The sequence below is a fragment of the Vicia villosa genome, linkage group LG4 (assembly GCF_029867415.1).
Source record: "Vicia villosa cultivar HV-30 ecotype Madison, WI linkage group LG4, Vvil1.0, whole genome shotgun sequence".
Classification (NCBI taxonomy): domain Eukaryota; kingdom Viridiplantae; phylum Streptophyta; class Magnoliopsida; order Fabales; family Fabaceae; genus Vicia; species Vicia villosa.
The window spans coordinates 190,196,316-190,212,832 of record NC_081183.1 but is presented as its reverse complement, the minus strand read 5'-3'; the positions used below and the strand labels follow the sequence as shown (position 1 = coordinate 190,212,832).

The 16,517-nt window shown below is 34.8% G+C and overlaps 2 protein-coding genes across 2 annotated transcripts; one reads left to right on the top strand and one right to left on the bottom strand.

Moving 5' to 3' along the window:
• Positions 1-3,127: 3,127 nt before the first annotated feature.
• Positions 3,128-6,083, top strand: LOC131596473 (uncharacterized). Its single transcript, XM_058869128.1, has 4 exons — positions 3,128-3,836; positions 4,916-5,072; positions 5,391-5,588; positions 5,699-6,083. The coding sequence occupies exons 1-4, from the start codon at positions 3,190-3,192 to the stop codon at positions 5,702-5,704; spliced, it is 1,008 nt and encodes a 335-aa protein (XP_058725111.1). The 5' UTR covers positions 3,128-3,189; the 3' UTR covers positions 5,705-6,083.
• Positions 6,084-6,218: 135 nt separating this feature from the next.
• Positions 6,219-8,134, bottom strand: LOC131596474 (uncharacterized). Its single transcript, XM_058869129.1, has one exon. The coding sequence runs from the start codon at positions 7,944-7,946 to the stop codon at positions 7,107-7,109; it is 840 nt and encodes a 279-aa protein (XP_058725112.1). The 5' UTR covers positions 7,947-8,134; the 3' UTR covers positions 6,219-7,106.
• Between the last annotated feature and the right edge of the window lie 8,383 nt (positions 8,135-16,517).

The window sequence follows — 16,517 nt, the reverse complement described above, 5'->3', positions numbered from 1 at the left end:
TACCAAATACAAGATGAAAGGAAAATGTCTCCTAATGCCATCGCTCAACAAAGCCTATCAATAACTGAGTATTGAGCATGGTTAGCGAACAGTCCACGAAGGAGACCGCAATTCCCAACAATCGCCTTCATCTCCCATGGGACCACGACATCTGAGAACTTACTCAGTTTTAACCCATGGGTGGGCACCTCCAGCGAAATTCAATCTTGTAACAAACAAAATAAAAAGAACCAATTAATTTCAAAGTGTCAATAATAAATAAAGTCACATCATCAACATATCATATACACACATATCCCTTCCATAATCAAAATGCCACATGATCCGCATATCTAGTGAGAAAAGAATAGTCACTAGGCCTACCAGGAAACCTTTCATTTGTGTGTACAAACGACTCAGTCGAAGCTGAAGCAGTGACCTATGTCTTAATAGGAGGGGTAACCTCCATGTCATTCATAAGAGGCGCCTCAGAAGCCGTCTACGAAGTAACATATGTATTAGTTGGAGCCTATGCCCTAGAAGGATGGGGAGCATCTGTCGTCTCTGAATGTTAGGAAACCCGTGTCTCCACCATCATCTGCATGTCATAGTGAACTGCTGTATGAACATCAACTGGCTCATCATCATCTCCCGTCCGGCCAGAAGTAGGTCTAAATCTTCTATGTCGGGTAGTCCAGGGTGCACGAAACTTAAACTAATCAGTCAGCCGCCTCATATGAGAATCGGTGGCGCTCTTCCCGCTCGGAGATGCAAGTCCTCTACGTGACCTCGCATCGCTCAAGCCATCAAAATAGCAGCTCCAACTTTATCATGCAGCTGAGAAGCAATCATCTAGTGTTCACTAAAAAACAAAACAATATTATTTAACCTACCCGATTTTTAAAAAATCAGGTACAATTATGAATATTTTCAGATTTTTCAAAAAATCAATAATAATGCTTAACATTTTCCGGATTTTAAAAAAAGTATAGAACATATGCATTTTTACCGAATTCTTAAAAAAAAAACCCGATAAAATGTATGCATTTTTGCCGGAGTTTTAAATAAATCCTGAAAAATGTATGCATCTTTACCAGATTTTTCAAAATAATCGGTAGACATGCATATGTTCTACCGATGTTTTTTTAAAATTAGGTAAAAATTCATACAAAATATGTTATTTTTCGGATATTTTTAAAAATTCGGTAAAATGCATGAAAAATATGGTATAAATTAATAAATGAGGCAAAAACTTATACTTACTGGTCATAAATTTTAAATGTTCAGTAGTCTATATGAAAAATCCAGAAATCACCAGAGATTTTGGAAAATCTCGAAATGGAACAATGCTTTTGTGAAATAACTTTTTAAAAATTTAACATGTTAAAATGGCAATTGCATAAGAGTTGTGGGGGCGGTGCCAGGTAAAGTTGAGTGTTAGGATAAAATCTCGAAAAATAACCTTGATCCATATTAATATGGGCTATAGACCCAATAATAAAAAGGGGGAGAAAAATAGAAATTATATGGAAAAAGGCTTGGGAAATGTATTTATGGACACACCTCATTCACAGACAATTTATTTGTAAGTGAGTCAGACTCTAATTTGTGACAAAATTTGATATGAAATACATGGTCGTATAAATTTCGGAAGTGTATTTTTGAAAAAAACTATTGATATTACGTAAATATAAAAAAACAATTATTTTTACATGTTGGGTTAATATATCAGCCACAGTATTCTTGGGAAAATTAGAAAAAATTAACTCGACCTTTAGAAAACGGTTCAATTTTTCTTCAATTTTAAGCAAATTGATTTTGAGTTGATTCTAAGGTTTCTCCTTTCGTCAATTGCTTCCACCTTTAGCTTGCAATCATATCCGAACATAATACGAGTAAGACAACAATCCTCAACAAAATTCACTACGATGGTCATGACTAAGGCTGGATTAAACCCGTTGACCCAGTCCAAACCGCCAAAAACCAAAGAAAAAGGAAAATGGGTGGGTTGAAACAGTCCAACGAGTTAAATTAGCAGCTTAAGGGGGGTTAAGTGCGTGGACTGGGTAACATAAACTGAACTGTGGGTACCCAAACCCGCCAAACTAGTTAGAATGTAAACTATGTCATTTTGGGATTCTCACTCAGTAGTAATATCCTGAGAGTCTCACTCATTCCCTTATTTCATCACCAATTACCACCCTCTCTCTCTCTCTCTCTCTCTCTCTCTCTCTCTCTCTCTCTCTCTCTCTCTCTCTCTCTCTCTCTCTCTCTCTCTCTCTCTCTCTCTCTCTCTCTCTCTCTCTCTCTCTCTCTCTCTTACACACACACACACACACACACACATACAGTTCTCTCACTCAGTCTTTGATCCGATGAAACCCTCCCAGTTCTCTTATATGTTTAATTGATTATTTGTCTAATTGACCATTACCCATACACTCCCGAGAATAAGATCATTAGACTCTAGTTCAACTACGCCGCCATCACCACAATTCTTTCATAGTTATTTTAAGTACCAATTCCTCAAATACCATCCACATAAGGCTAATCGACATTGCATTTATAAAATTCATGATCAGGAGGTTCCCATTTCTAATTATTTTGAATAAAAATGAAGTTTTGTTTTATTTATTATCTATAATATTTTGTATTCTGCACCAGTCAAAAGTTTAATGAAAAAAGACCTATTAGTGTTTAAAAAAAGCCCAATAACCAACTCAGTTCAAAAATAGAAATACTTTTAAGTAAGTGCGTAAGACTGCATAAGAGACATTCATACTACATATTTCACTTTACCTATTTTCAAATTTATTAATTAACTTGAACATTGAGATGTTATAGATCCATCCCAGGAATCCAAATCAAACTTTATAATTCAAGTACGAGTCTTGATCTCGATCCATAACATTTTATTTTGTATTTTTTAAAAATTGATTAATAAAAGTGAAGATTAAATTTGTTGTCAAGAAATATTTAAAAAAGAATTGCCAGAATAAATTATCAAAATAACTAAAATAAAACAAAGTTTAACTTGATCAAAAAAAAAAAAAAAAAAAAAAAACAAAGTTTAACCCAAATCTCTAAAACCAATTTAGTAAATATCAAAAACAATTATTTTTACTCTCTTAATAAAATGATTTTGACGACATAAGAAAAAAAAAGTAGCAGAAGAAAACAACAGCAGTTGACTGACTGAGTGAGTGAGCTATGAGCATGAAGATAAAAATGGAGGACCAACAAAACCTAGCCCTAATCCCCCCAACAGCAACCCTAGAAATCGACAAAGACCTCACTCTCCTACCACGCATCAAACTCAACCTCACCGTACACCCTTCCACCCCATCCTCCATAACAACCCAAATCGACGAATGGAAAACCAAACAATCCCTTCTCGATTTCCTCCAAACCTCCCACTCTCTCCCCTTCTCTCTCCCGGAGGAACATCTCCAATTCAAACGCTTCACCAAAGACCTCAAGAAGCGCAAACGCGAAGACCCTGTCGTTTACGGCACGCTCCACATCTGGGACCTGTCGTTTTTGAGCGAGAAAACTGAAAACGACGTTGTGAAGTGGAGGAACGGGTTTGTTGAGAAATTGAACGGGGTTGAGATGAATCTGCAAGGGGTTAGGTTTAGGCTTGAGGTTGGTGTTCCGGAGGGTGATGATTTTGAGGGGATGAAGAAGAGTTGGGAAGAGTTTTATGCTTTTCGGAATGGGAATAGGAGTTTGAGAAGTGAACCGGATACGGTTGTGATTACTGGTGTGCCGTCGCGGTGGTTTGCGGAGACTAGGGTTTCTTCTAAACCGTCTATGCTTGTTACTCATACCATTTTTTCCAAGTTTGGGAAGATAAGGTTTGTTTTTTTATTGCTTTTCTTAAACCCTAGAAAAATTGGTTTATAGTGAGTGAATATTGATTCAATTTGTTTGTAGGTCTTTTGGTTAAATTGAGTTGATGTTAGGAGTAACTTAGGTTATGTTTGGATTGAGTTGGTTGAGATATAAGCACTTAATTAACCTGATTATCCAAATAGGCATTAATTTGCTTAGCTAGTGTGTTTGAACTTGTTAATAGCTAGTTAGCTAATTCTTCAGTAACCTTTAAATATCAATGCGTTGAAAATGGATTCAGACAATGAACGGGTGAGAACTTTGAGTTATGGTTTTCAATAGTTTGGGCTTAGGTGAAAGTGCGATTGATCAGCTCAAATAGTCAAAGTGTAAATAGTGAGGGTTCATGGTTCTACCGGTTGAACGGCTCGGTTTAGTTTTTGAAACGTTGCTAGCATCTTGTATGCATTTTTCAATATGATTCCTGATGAGATTTCGTTGTAGTGTTCAAGCTTGCAAGCTTACCTTTTTACTTCCTTTGATCTCCAACATGATAAGCATAGGTAGATAGCTAAGGCATTAGGAGTATTTGGATTAGCTTATGAGTTATAGCTTTTGTGAGCTTGTAAATTTAAAATTCTTCACTTGCGGAAGTGTTTTTAAAAGTGTTTATGGAGAAGTTGAGTGAGGGATTTTGAAAAAGCTGAACTGCAGAAGTTGATTTCAACTTATCTATGAAGTTATTATTACCTAAAAGACTTATATTATGAGATTCTTTTAGTGTTTCTTTTTGTATGTGAATGTTTAGAGTTTATTCAAACTAGACTTAGACATAATGTGATTGATAGAAGTAGGAATCACTTTTATTTGTGTGTTTAGTGTAGATATTTATATAACAGAATGTGTTTTGGATGAAGACCCGAATTTACTTTGTTTTAATCATCATTGTTTTAAGAAGTGGAAAGAAATAATAAACTTGTTTGTGCTGCTGACTATGTGAGAATTATTGTATTTAACTTGCTTAGCAAGCTCTCACATAGATGTCAATACTCAATATTCTGATTGTACCTTATTCTTTTGCTCCTTAACTTGCATTTAATAGGAATCTTAATGTTGCCGAGGACGATTCAGGTAAGGATGCAAATGATGACAGCGGGGACCTAGTTTCGGGGCTTTACTGCAAGATTGTAGTTCAGTTTGAGAAATATAGAGACTTCCATGATGCATTAAGAGTTCTCAGTGGTCGTTCTTTGCAAAAGGTATTGATTTAGGTTCAATTTGGTTTAGCTTATAGCTTATGACTCTTGAGTTTTTTCAACTAAGTAATTGGTTTCTACTTTTTAAAATCCCTTATAGATCTACTTATGAGTAAACAAAAAGTATTACGTTGCTGAAACAGATAATATGCAAGCAGTTGCTGACTTGCATTACATTCATGATTCAGGATTAGTATAGGATAATAGGACCATAAGTGATGAAAACTGGGCAGCAATTAGCATGATGAATACCTTGCAAAATTGAAAGCCTGGATATGTTTTTGATTTCTTTGTGATAATTTGTAAATCATCTTTGAACAGCAAGGATCAAGATTAAAGGCTGATTATGTGGTTACTTGGGACAAAGATGAATTTTTTCGTAATTCAAGGAATCAAATTCAAGAGAGAAACAACGCAATATCCACAGCTGCATCCGATCATTATAGAAGTGAAGCTCCCCGGCGCCAGGTCTACAACTCTCGCCACAGTCCAGATAAAGCGCGCTCGAGAAGATTCAGGGTAAGATTTTGATATTTTAAGCTGTGTCCTTTGGCTTCCTAGTTGGAGGACCATCTCTAATTGATGACAGGTCTATTAGTGTTGACAAGGAACCCCTTTATTTGACGCAGGAATAAGGATTGAACTTTTTGTTTTATTGTTGGATACAAACTCAACATCGCTGTTATGGACTGAACTCAAATTTAGACTCAGAAAATGTTCGCCAACTCGGACCTTCGGGGTTCTACTCAAGCTCATGAGGTTGAATAGTGGGGTTATTTTCAGATATCACCTGTAATAACATTTACAATCTCATTTTTCCAATTTAAGAAGCGAATTAGCCCTTGTTCGGGTTATCTGCTCCAAAACGAAAAATCGGTTTCCCACATTACTTGGCTAAATTGATTTATTACCATTGGGCTGTGCTGTAAAATGACAGGGTGAGAACTGAGAAGTATATGCATGTATGATTACATCCCAATGATAAGGTTGGATCTGAGAAATTAATGAGTTTCAGTTATAGTTGAATTAATTGAGAATATCTGAGTTCTAACATTGGTTGGAACATTCTTTGCTTATGATTTTACTTATTTTTCAACCAAATTTCAAACTATCAATATTCATTTCTCTAAAATCATAGTGTAACACAGAAAACATAGCTCTCCAACTGGGAAATTATTGTTGAGATATTGAGTGTAATATTTTGGAGTTTAGATACTTTTGTCAAAAGTTAAATATATTTAGTTTAAATTTTGGACTAAATGCATTTAATTTAGAATCCTCTTTCATTTATCTTTCATTTTAGAAAAAGTTCTTTCAGTGCATGCTTTTATTTTTTCATCCACATGTTTTCAAATCAAATTATTGCTCAAGAGAAACTAAACACCTCACAACTTGACCAACGTGTATTGGTGAAATTGAGTCTAGAAACTAATGAAAATTTGAAACAATATTAACTAATAATTAATCATCTCAATCAAAAATGTATTTGTATAACTCAATGTATCTTAGTTGAGTGTGGTGGCTTGTGCAATAATTTCTTCAGAACCAGTAGAGTAGCAAATTTTTTTATTAAAAAGAATACATCATCAATGACCATATCAATGAGTATTAGTTTATAATAATCTAACACAAACTATTCAAACTTCTAACCTCTAATTCAATTCAGGTATCTTGAAAGAATCAACATGCTTAATAAAAAAACAAATACTAGTATATTGCTTAGAACAAAGAAATTTGATTAAATTAATTAACTACATCACTAACATGGATTGCATTAATTAAGCTAACTCTACCAAAATCTACACTAAGCTTTCAAATTGAAATTCCATTATAATGATCTAACAATGAACATTTAACAAGAAAGGTTGAATAGTCAACTCAACTCATTTCAAGAAGTTTTCAAAAACAAAAAAATGTACACATATTCACATTTCACACAACTAAAATTCTAATCCTAACCAAGAAAATGGAAACATGAAAAAAGAAAGAAAGAACAATTCAAAGGAAGTGAACAAAAAAATAAAAATACAATGATCACTAACTTTTCTTGTGTGAACGTTTTCCATGAATCTTCTTGTTCTTGGACTTAGCTTCATCAGAATCACCACCACTTATTGGAGAAACTAATCCATCATTAGTACCACTAACCATATTCTTCTCACTCCATCTTCTAACATAATCTTTCTTCTTCTCATTAACCCCTTCACTAATCTCCATTTTCCTTTCACTAAACCATCTACCATAATCTTTTTTCTTCATCCCTTCACTAACCATGTTCTTCTCACTCAAACCTCTAACAAAATCTTTCTTCTTCATAGAACTTCTTGAACTCAAAGAACCATCTTTCATAGTTGGATTAGCATACCACAAAACACAAGTGAAAACTGTTGTAACCGTTCTTCCAAAAACAGTCAACATAAGCAAAACCATAATCACAACAAATGCCAAATACACCATAGCTTTATCCATTTCAATTTTCTTCACATTCATGGAGATTCTCCTCTTGGGTTGGTTTCTTTTTTCCATAGTAACAACACTTGATGATTGATGATCACTTGAAGAATTCTCCAAGTTTCTTGCTTTAACTGCTTTTATCTCTTGACTCTTGTTTTTCACCTTAACTATAATAGGGACAAAATCGTCTTTACTTGAGTGAACAAAACGAACGTAAGATATATCATGAGGGTTCATTTGTGAATAAATTTTCTGCCTTTTATCGTTTAATTCAGATAAAAGTGCTGAAAATTTATCTAAGCCACGTGTAGAATAAGGGTTGTTTTTGCTATCTTTTCTTTTGTATCTTCTTGGGCTTGAAATTGTACATAGTTCATCATCATCTATTGGATTGAATGTTCCACAAACAAAAGGCTTCAACATTTTAATGAAATTTTTTGGTTTTTAAGGTACTAGGTTTTTGGTTTGAGAAATCATGAGAATTGTGAAGCTATATGGTAGCTATAGAGATGGGTTTAAGCTATAGACTAGACCAATGTGGGCCTAATTAAAAGTCAAATCAAAATAAAAAAGAATTTAAATTTATGTATTGATCCTATAGAAGTTTCCTAAGGGTATTATTGACATTTGACTAGTAGGAGATGGAGGAAATTTTGTGTGTTTATGTATATTTTCTAGTCTTTATTTGACCATATACTACTCTAATATGAATGACTTCTTTGTAACAAATAGTACTTTAGTGCCGTGAGAATTGATCTATGGGAATGGGATGATAGAAAATGTTCATAGAACGTGTTACTTGTGGAGAAGGGTGTATAGATCTAGTCTTTGAGTTGTAAATGTAAACAGGTTTTAAGGTGGTTCAAATGTTCTATATCAATCTATAATAATGTTTTCTAGAAGATGTATAAGATTTGAGTATGACATGAGTTGTTAAGAAATTAATTTGGTCAAGATGCATCGATGGTGCATAGTAGTATAGTACAATAAATGATGGATTGACTATGCATATCTCCTATAGACTTGAGAAACCAAATTACCACCAAATTTATTATCTAGCCTTTTAATTTTTTTTTTTTAACATGACATGTTGCATTTTTGAAGGATATTTTATAACTTTTACTCTTAATATTATATTATATTAAATTAATTTAATAATATTATATATTTTATTACTTCAAACTACATTAATATCTTTTTTTGATAAATTATCTCAAATTATCTTAATAACAATATTATAACTTCAAAAAGTATTTTTGTGCATCGGTTAAAAATTAATTTATTTTTTTCTTAATGTTACATTGAAATTATTTAATAATATTATAACTTTGTTGCTCCAAAATTAATTTAATAATATAGATTACCTCAAATTAATTTAATAACAAAAACAACTGTATATATGTTAAAAAATAAATATTTTTTGCATCACACAAAAAAATTAATTGAAAGCTTTTTATATTAATACTATATTGAACTAATTTAATAATACTATAAATTTTGTAGCACCAAACTAATTCTATAATATTTTTAAATAGATTTTCTCAAATTAAATAAAGGAAAATTCTTTGCCCACCTCCCAACCTTCTAAGTCACCTCTGGTGAAAAATCACATATACCCCTGACTTCGAAAATGCATTTTCGAAATGCAAGAAAAAGGTGTTTTCGGAGATGCATCTCCGAAAGCGCCTTTTTTTCTTCAAAATTTGTCTTATTTCGGAAATGCATTTCCGAAAACACCATTTCGGAAGTTCATTTCTGAAATACTGCGCGTTTTGCAGATTAAGCAAAACAGCCCCCCCTCCCCCATTCATTTTGCCCTAATCTTCTTCCAAACTCAGTCTCTCTTCAAAATTTCTGCAAAAAGCAAGTGTGAAGTATCAGAGATTGCCAAAATCTTCTTCCAATCTCAACCTAAATCATCTCAAACACTAATTGGTAAGTTTATCAATTTTTTTCAATATTTAGATCAATTATTCATTACTCTATTAGGGTGTTTAGAAATTAAAAAAAAACACATTAAGATAGGTTGGTACTGATATTTAGGTTGTTTAGAATGCATAAAAGTAGCTTTGATTTAGGATTTTGGGGTCTGCCATGGAAGTTGCAGAAAACTTCTTCGCAGGGGTGTTTCGGAAGTTCATTTCCGAAAACACCTCCATTCCCAGTTTCGGAAATGAACTTCCGAAGTGTATCAGAAATGCAATTTTTTTTAGTTTTATCTGTTATCTCGCATATTAATCGATTTCAATTGTTTTCAGGAACATGTCAGGCAACCAAGCACGCATCAGACAGGGTAGAGAGACCCAGACAGCGTCGGCTAGACGCGAGCGGGCGGCGACGCAGCTGGCGTCGATGCAGGGACGGGGGCAGGGCCGGGGACGGCGTGCCACCATCAGCCATGACATGCAAGGGGCCTTTGTGGAGCGGTGGCACAGGGAGACGTCTTCTTTCCACTTGCCGGTTGGGGAGATGACGATCATCTTGCATGATGTGCAGTGTCTTCTCCACCTGCCGATCAGGGGGGCGCTGTTGCACCATTCCTGGATCCAGAGGATCGAAGCCAGTGAGTGGATGGCGCTCTATTTGGGTATGGAGCCCGATGTTGCTGACTATGAGTGCATCACGACTCTGGGCCTCATATCCGGTTCACCACACTGAGCACTTATTTTGAGCACCACCTGGTGGCGGTGGCCGAAGCCGAGGATGCGGGTGACGACCTATTTACACATTATCACCGTGGCTGCGCTCTCCAGTGCTGGTACATGTTTGTGGTAGGCGCTGCAGTCTTTGTGGACAAGAGTGCAAGGTACGTCGACGTGACCTACCTCCGCTACTTCATGGACTTGACCACCGTTCACCAGTGGAACTGGGGGGCAGCTACTCTGGCATACCTATACCAGAAGCTGAATGAGGCCTCCAACTGGAGGACGAGGCAGTTGACCGAATCCTGCACACTACTTACGATACGTTTCATTTTAATTGTTTCGTATTTATTTATGTTTCGTATTTATTTTTAATACATTATCGTGTTTGTGTTTCAGAGCTGGATCATCTCTTACTTCTCCCGCATCCACGGCTTCCACATTGATCCTGAGTACGATGACGCCATGCCCAAGGCCGTCAGATACGTTCTCTAGAGGGGGAACAATGCAATGGGACCATACCGTGGGTACCTGGACCGCACGATGCACGATGACGTCACTTGGAGGCCATTCAGCGACTACACTCATGTTGTCCCCTTTGACGGCATATCTTTATATTCTGGCTGGTTGGCATGCGGGACCAGCACCATGGTCCGGTATCTCCCTGAGCGGTGCATGCGACAGTTTGGTATGTGCAGATGATACCCAGGTCACCTTTTGAGGCTGCTCCCGACACAGTGACTCGAGTGCAGCTCACTGGCATATTTGAGGATTGGGAGCGTCATGTGGTACCGGAGGAGTATCGTCGCATTCGGGTCACCCAGGACTTGCACAGTGTGGAGGGGTACGTCACATGGTTCTACCGGGTGTCACATCCTCTGCTGAGACCCGACGCTCCCGGCGCTCCTAGGCCAGCACACGAGGAGATCCTGGAGAACCAGTAGGCCGAGGATGACCACGCCATTGATCTTTTGCCGGTCTGCCAGCGGATAGAGATGCTTGGGCGGGACGCGTTGGATCGAGGTGTCGTTCATCAGGGCGGTCCGGAGGCTGTCGCCGTGATGGAGATGATCGTCACTGATGCGGGCCGTGCGGCGGCATACAGGCGGCAGAGGAGGTCCCAGGGAGAGAGGGTTAGACATACCCAGTAGGAGTCCGGGTTTATTTTTTTTGTTTTCGGATTGTATCTTTCGCACACTATTACTATTTGGATCGGCTTGTATATATTATCTGGATTTGATTTATCATATTAGTATTTTCTGTTTATATGTCTCTTATTTTATTTGGCGTTGCAGTTTAATTAAAAATACGAGACTGTTTCGAAAAACATAAAAAAAAACACAGTTTCTGCATAATTCGGAAGTGCATTTTCGAAACCATCAAAATCTGAAAAAGGTGTTTTCGGAAGTACATCTCCGAAAACACCCCCCATTTGGTGTTTTCGGAGATGCACTTCCGAAGTCTGAGAAAATTTAAAAAAAAAAAATTCGGAAATGCATTTCCGAAGCAGTGGTAAAGTGGGGTTTTCGCTGGGGGTGACCCCATAGGGAGGTGGGTAAAGAAATTTTCTTAAATTAATAACAAATATATATATATATATATATATATATATATATATATATATATATATATATATATATATATATATATATATATATATCAAGAAAAATGAATATTTTGCTCCACATTTAAAAATAAATTAAATTTTTTTCTTAATATTATGTTAAACTAAGTTAATAATATTGTAATTGCCTTTATTTAAAAAATTAATAATATTATAAATTTTGTTGCTCAAAACTACTGTTATATTATATTTCAAGTAGATTTTTTCAAAATTATTTAATAATAAAAAAGTATATATAATTAGATTTTTTTTTATAGAAGGATGGGCCTAAGCCCAAAAGAAACAAACTACAAGAAAGAAACTCGAGAGCTCGCTTCTCCCGAAGAATCTTTAGCTAAAACGGAAGACATAAAATCTGGACAATCTCGAAAGAAATGAGGTTCAAGATCATAGATAGAACTCTTTTTGGCCATAGCGTCTGCACATTTATTAGCCTCGCGGAAGATATGGGTGAATTTCACTACAACATCCTCTGCAATGAGCACCTTTATACTTCTAAGCAGTCCAGTAGCTGCTCCATTCTGTCTACTCAAACCATTGAGCTTCGCAACGATGTTTTTGTTGTCTGACTGAAGCTCAATTCTATTGTAACCCTTTCCAATGGCAAATTTGGTTCCTTCTAACACTGCCCACAACTCTGCTACTTCACTACTACAAATTCCAATATATTTGGAAAAGCCTCCTACCCAACATCCTTTGTCATCACGAATGACACCTCCACACGTAGCATCCAGATTATGATTAACGACTCCATCTACATTAACACAAATCCATCCAGGAGAAGGGGATTTCCACATGACATTAGTGGCTACTTGTTGCTGGGCGGTAAACACTCGATGCAGCGTTGCACTCGCTCCGTACTCCTTAGTTTTCGCAATCACCTGCAAATGAAGATTGTTCGGAATAACAAAGGATTCGTCATGAATCCTCTTATTTCTCAATTACCAAATGGTGTGGTAGGTTGTGGCCCAAATGTCACGCCAATTGAGATCCTCGAAAGTGTTGAATTGTTGCGACAAATTAACATGAATCCAATCCTGCAGATCTAAAGAAAAGAAATCCTGCCATTTATCAGATTTAACAAGTTTCCTCCAAATTGTAATATCAGCTTAACAATCCTTCAAAGCATGAATTATGTCCTCAACCTGATTATCACAAAGGTCACACCATGGTGCACAAAGTGTCAGCCTGTGTAAATAATGATTAGTGATTAATCTTTTGTGTTTCATCAACCAAACAAAAGATTTAACTCGCTCAGGGTCAGGGACGTGCAAATGCCAGACTTTCACCCAATCATCCTCAATTGTTTCATGGTGCAACCCAGCAAAAAGATTGTAAGCACTTGAGATGGAAAATGCATTACTGATTGAAATCCTCCAAATGCAGCTATCGTCCCCAAAGTCTTCTTGAGGAGGATGAATGGCCATAATTTCCTTTACTATTCTATGATCAAACAGCCTGTTAAGAAGCGGTAGGTCCCAAAAGTTATTGTCACCAACCAAATCCACCACATTTTCTAACAGCAGGTTCCCATTATATCTATTGCTTGTAGATTAAATCAAACCTGACTTGAGCCAGCAATCGTTCCAAATATTGACTCGCCTATCATTCCCAATGTCCCATCCTCTTGCAGCCTGAAGCATTGGCCATACTTTGACGATACTCTTCCACAGATGCGAGTCATGCTCCTTAGCAATCACAGAAACGCGACAGTCACGTCCTCTATCGTATTTGTTCCTTACAACTTGGCACCACAGAGCGTTACCGCCTTCCATCAGCTTCCACCCTAGCTTCGAGATACATGCTTGGTTCATATGGCGTAGGTTTCTAAGGCCCAAACCTCCCAGTGCCTTTGGCTGAATAATTGTACTCCAATTAACCGCATGGATATGTCTTTTATCCTCGCTATCACCCCAAATAAAATTTCTTTGCAATTTATGGATCTCTTCGATGCTCTTCCTTTAGAAGAGCACAAGTCATCATTGAATAAGTTGGAATAGCTTCTAAGACTGATTTCGCCAGTGTCGTCCTACTCGCAAAAGAGAGAAAAAAATATTTGTACCACAGTTAAAAACTAATAAAAATTAATATTTTTTAAAATATATTGACATAATAATGAGAACAATTATAACTAATTAATTATATGTTTTTAGCATTTAATATTAATGTTTTTCTAAACAAGACAAATTTAATTATTTTTAAAATAATAATAATAATAATAATAATAATAATAATAATAATAATAATAATAATAATAATAGAGGAGGAATATTCTTACTCCAAGAATAAGTTATTACAACTTACTCTAAATTCTCCTCAATTTAATAATAATAATATACTAAGATTTCAACCTAGACAAATCACTTACCTGATTGAAAATTTAACTGTCAGTTTATACATGTAAAATTCAGCTGATTGTGTATAATTTATTAAAATAAAATACACAATAAATATATGTCATTAATTAATTAAAAAATAATGGAGTGATGATATATGTTTATATCCAACTAAATTTAGGATACTATAATATCCACTATTTTAATATCAAAAACTAAAATAAAAACAACTATAATCCACTTATTAAATATACTTAACAACAACATATCCAATCAAGTTTAGGATACTATAATATTCCCTATTTTAATACGAAAAATTAAAATGAAAACAACTATAACCTACTTACTAAATATACTTAATTACTAGATGTACACCCGTGCGATGCACTGTTAATTCTATAAAAAATAAAATAATAATGATAAGTGATTAGTGGAGATTTATGTATCATTGGTTGGTTTCTGTAACAGTTAAATGGTTGGTTTTATATTAGTTTGATTTAATAATAGTTATTAATTAGTTAATGAGTTAAATTTTAATTAGTAGTTGATGCAATACGTGACCTACTTTATTTTTTGGATTTTTTATTTAATAAAAATACAAAAATTAATATATTTACTCACTAAATCATATTTGTCATATTTTCATTTGAAAATAGTAAAAATCACACCTAAAGAATAAAGAATTGTACCTAAGTTCTATCATGAATTTAATTAATATTTATTTAGTGGAAGTATGAGGATATACATATTGTTAATATTATTTTAATAATTTAGTTAACATTTATTTAGTAGAAGTATTTTTATGTTAATAATTATTATAAAGCTAAATAAAACGTGTTTTAATTATTATTTAAGTGTTTTAGCCAATATCAGAAATGAGTTAGTGGAGTTGGTAGGTTAATATTTAGTATATTATTAATTTAATAGGATTTTTATTGTTAGTTTCAATTTAACATTATTATAATTAATAATTAATTAATAGGTAAATTAGTTTTGGAGGTAATTAATAATTAACAGGTAAATTAGTTTTGGAGGAAAAATTTTGGGGGGAAGAAGTTGTAAGATTATAATTTAGTATGATGATAATTTTTCTTTTCTATTTTTACTCACTCATTAAACTTATATCATTATTAAAAGGATAAAGTTAACATGTGCCCAAGAATATATGTTAAAAAATTTAAATATAAAAAATCTGTATCGGAAAACGTGATAAACACATTAATTATTAACTTTTAATGAAAACTAGTGCGATACCCGTGCATGCGCACGGGTACGTGTTGGTGCCGTGTCATTTGGGTCAACTAATAGTTATTTGTCTACCTTAAATATTTGTAAATATTTTTGATGTTTTGATAAATATTTATTTGAATATATTTGGATTATGCATACCACGGGTACCCGTCGGTCTTGCGCATTGGGTTTTAGGGCACTTAAATAAAATAGGGAAAATGAATATATATGTGTAAGTGAATATAATAAGGTAAAATAATTTAAATAGGTTAAAAATATATGTTGGGCCTTATAGTTTGTTAATATATGTAAGTTAATAGGAAATTAAAGTTTATTGGGCCTTAGATGGTTAGCCTTGGTGCAGAATACCTAATTTAATTGTTAGACCTAATATGTTAATAGGCCCACAAAAGAATCCTATTATTGTTATTGTTACATAACGTCGGCATTTAAAATTAAAGAAACGTTGGATTTCATAACTCTTCAACGTGTTGGCAATCAAAGGTTGTGTCTTCTTAAGTCCGTGTTTGACATTGTTGCTGTAAGAAACGCAGGGTCCGGTGATACGTTTGAAGAACAAAATGTCACAACCAAGAAGGTATTCTCTTCGAATGAGGTATGTGCATGTGTTACTGTTTATGTTGTTTGCAGAGTTTATTAGAAGATATTCATCCATTTAGAGGTCGCAATGTTGTTTTGATTTTAGTTCACCCGATCGGTTGGAGTTGCAAACACCATGGGAGCGGCTCACAGTTGAGAGGATACTGAGTGGGTCACATGAGAATGAGGATGTTATGGAGGAATGGAAGAAACAACATGAAAGATTGAATCTTGTCGAAGAGGCTGCCAGTGTTGTCGAAAATAAACGGTAATGCATTGAATTCCATTTAACCTCCACAAAATTGAATGTGTTTCCCGAATAATGTGTTACAACTTAGTTTAATGAATAGTTTGTATGTTATTGTGTTGAAGGAATGATGAAGATGGGATAGGAAGTTCTGTGGGATTATCAGATACTGCTGATTTGAATGAATACATAATGATATCTTCTGATAGTGAGAGGTAAAGTTTATTTATAAGTGATAGGGAATATATTATAGTTATAGGTATACTGATGTTGTTGTGTTGGAATTTTGTTGTAAATGTGGTGTTAATTTTAGGG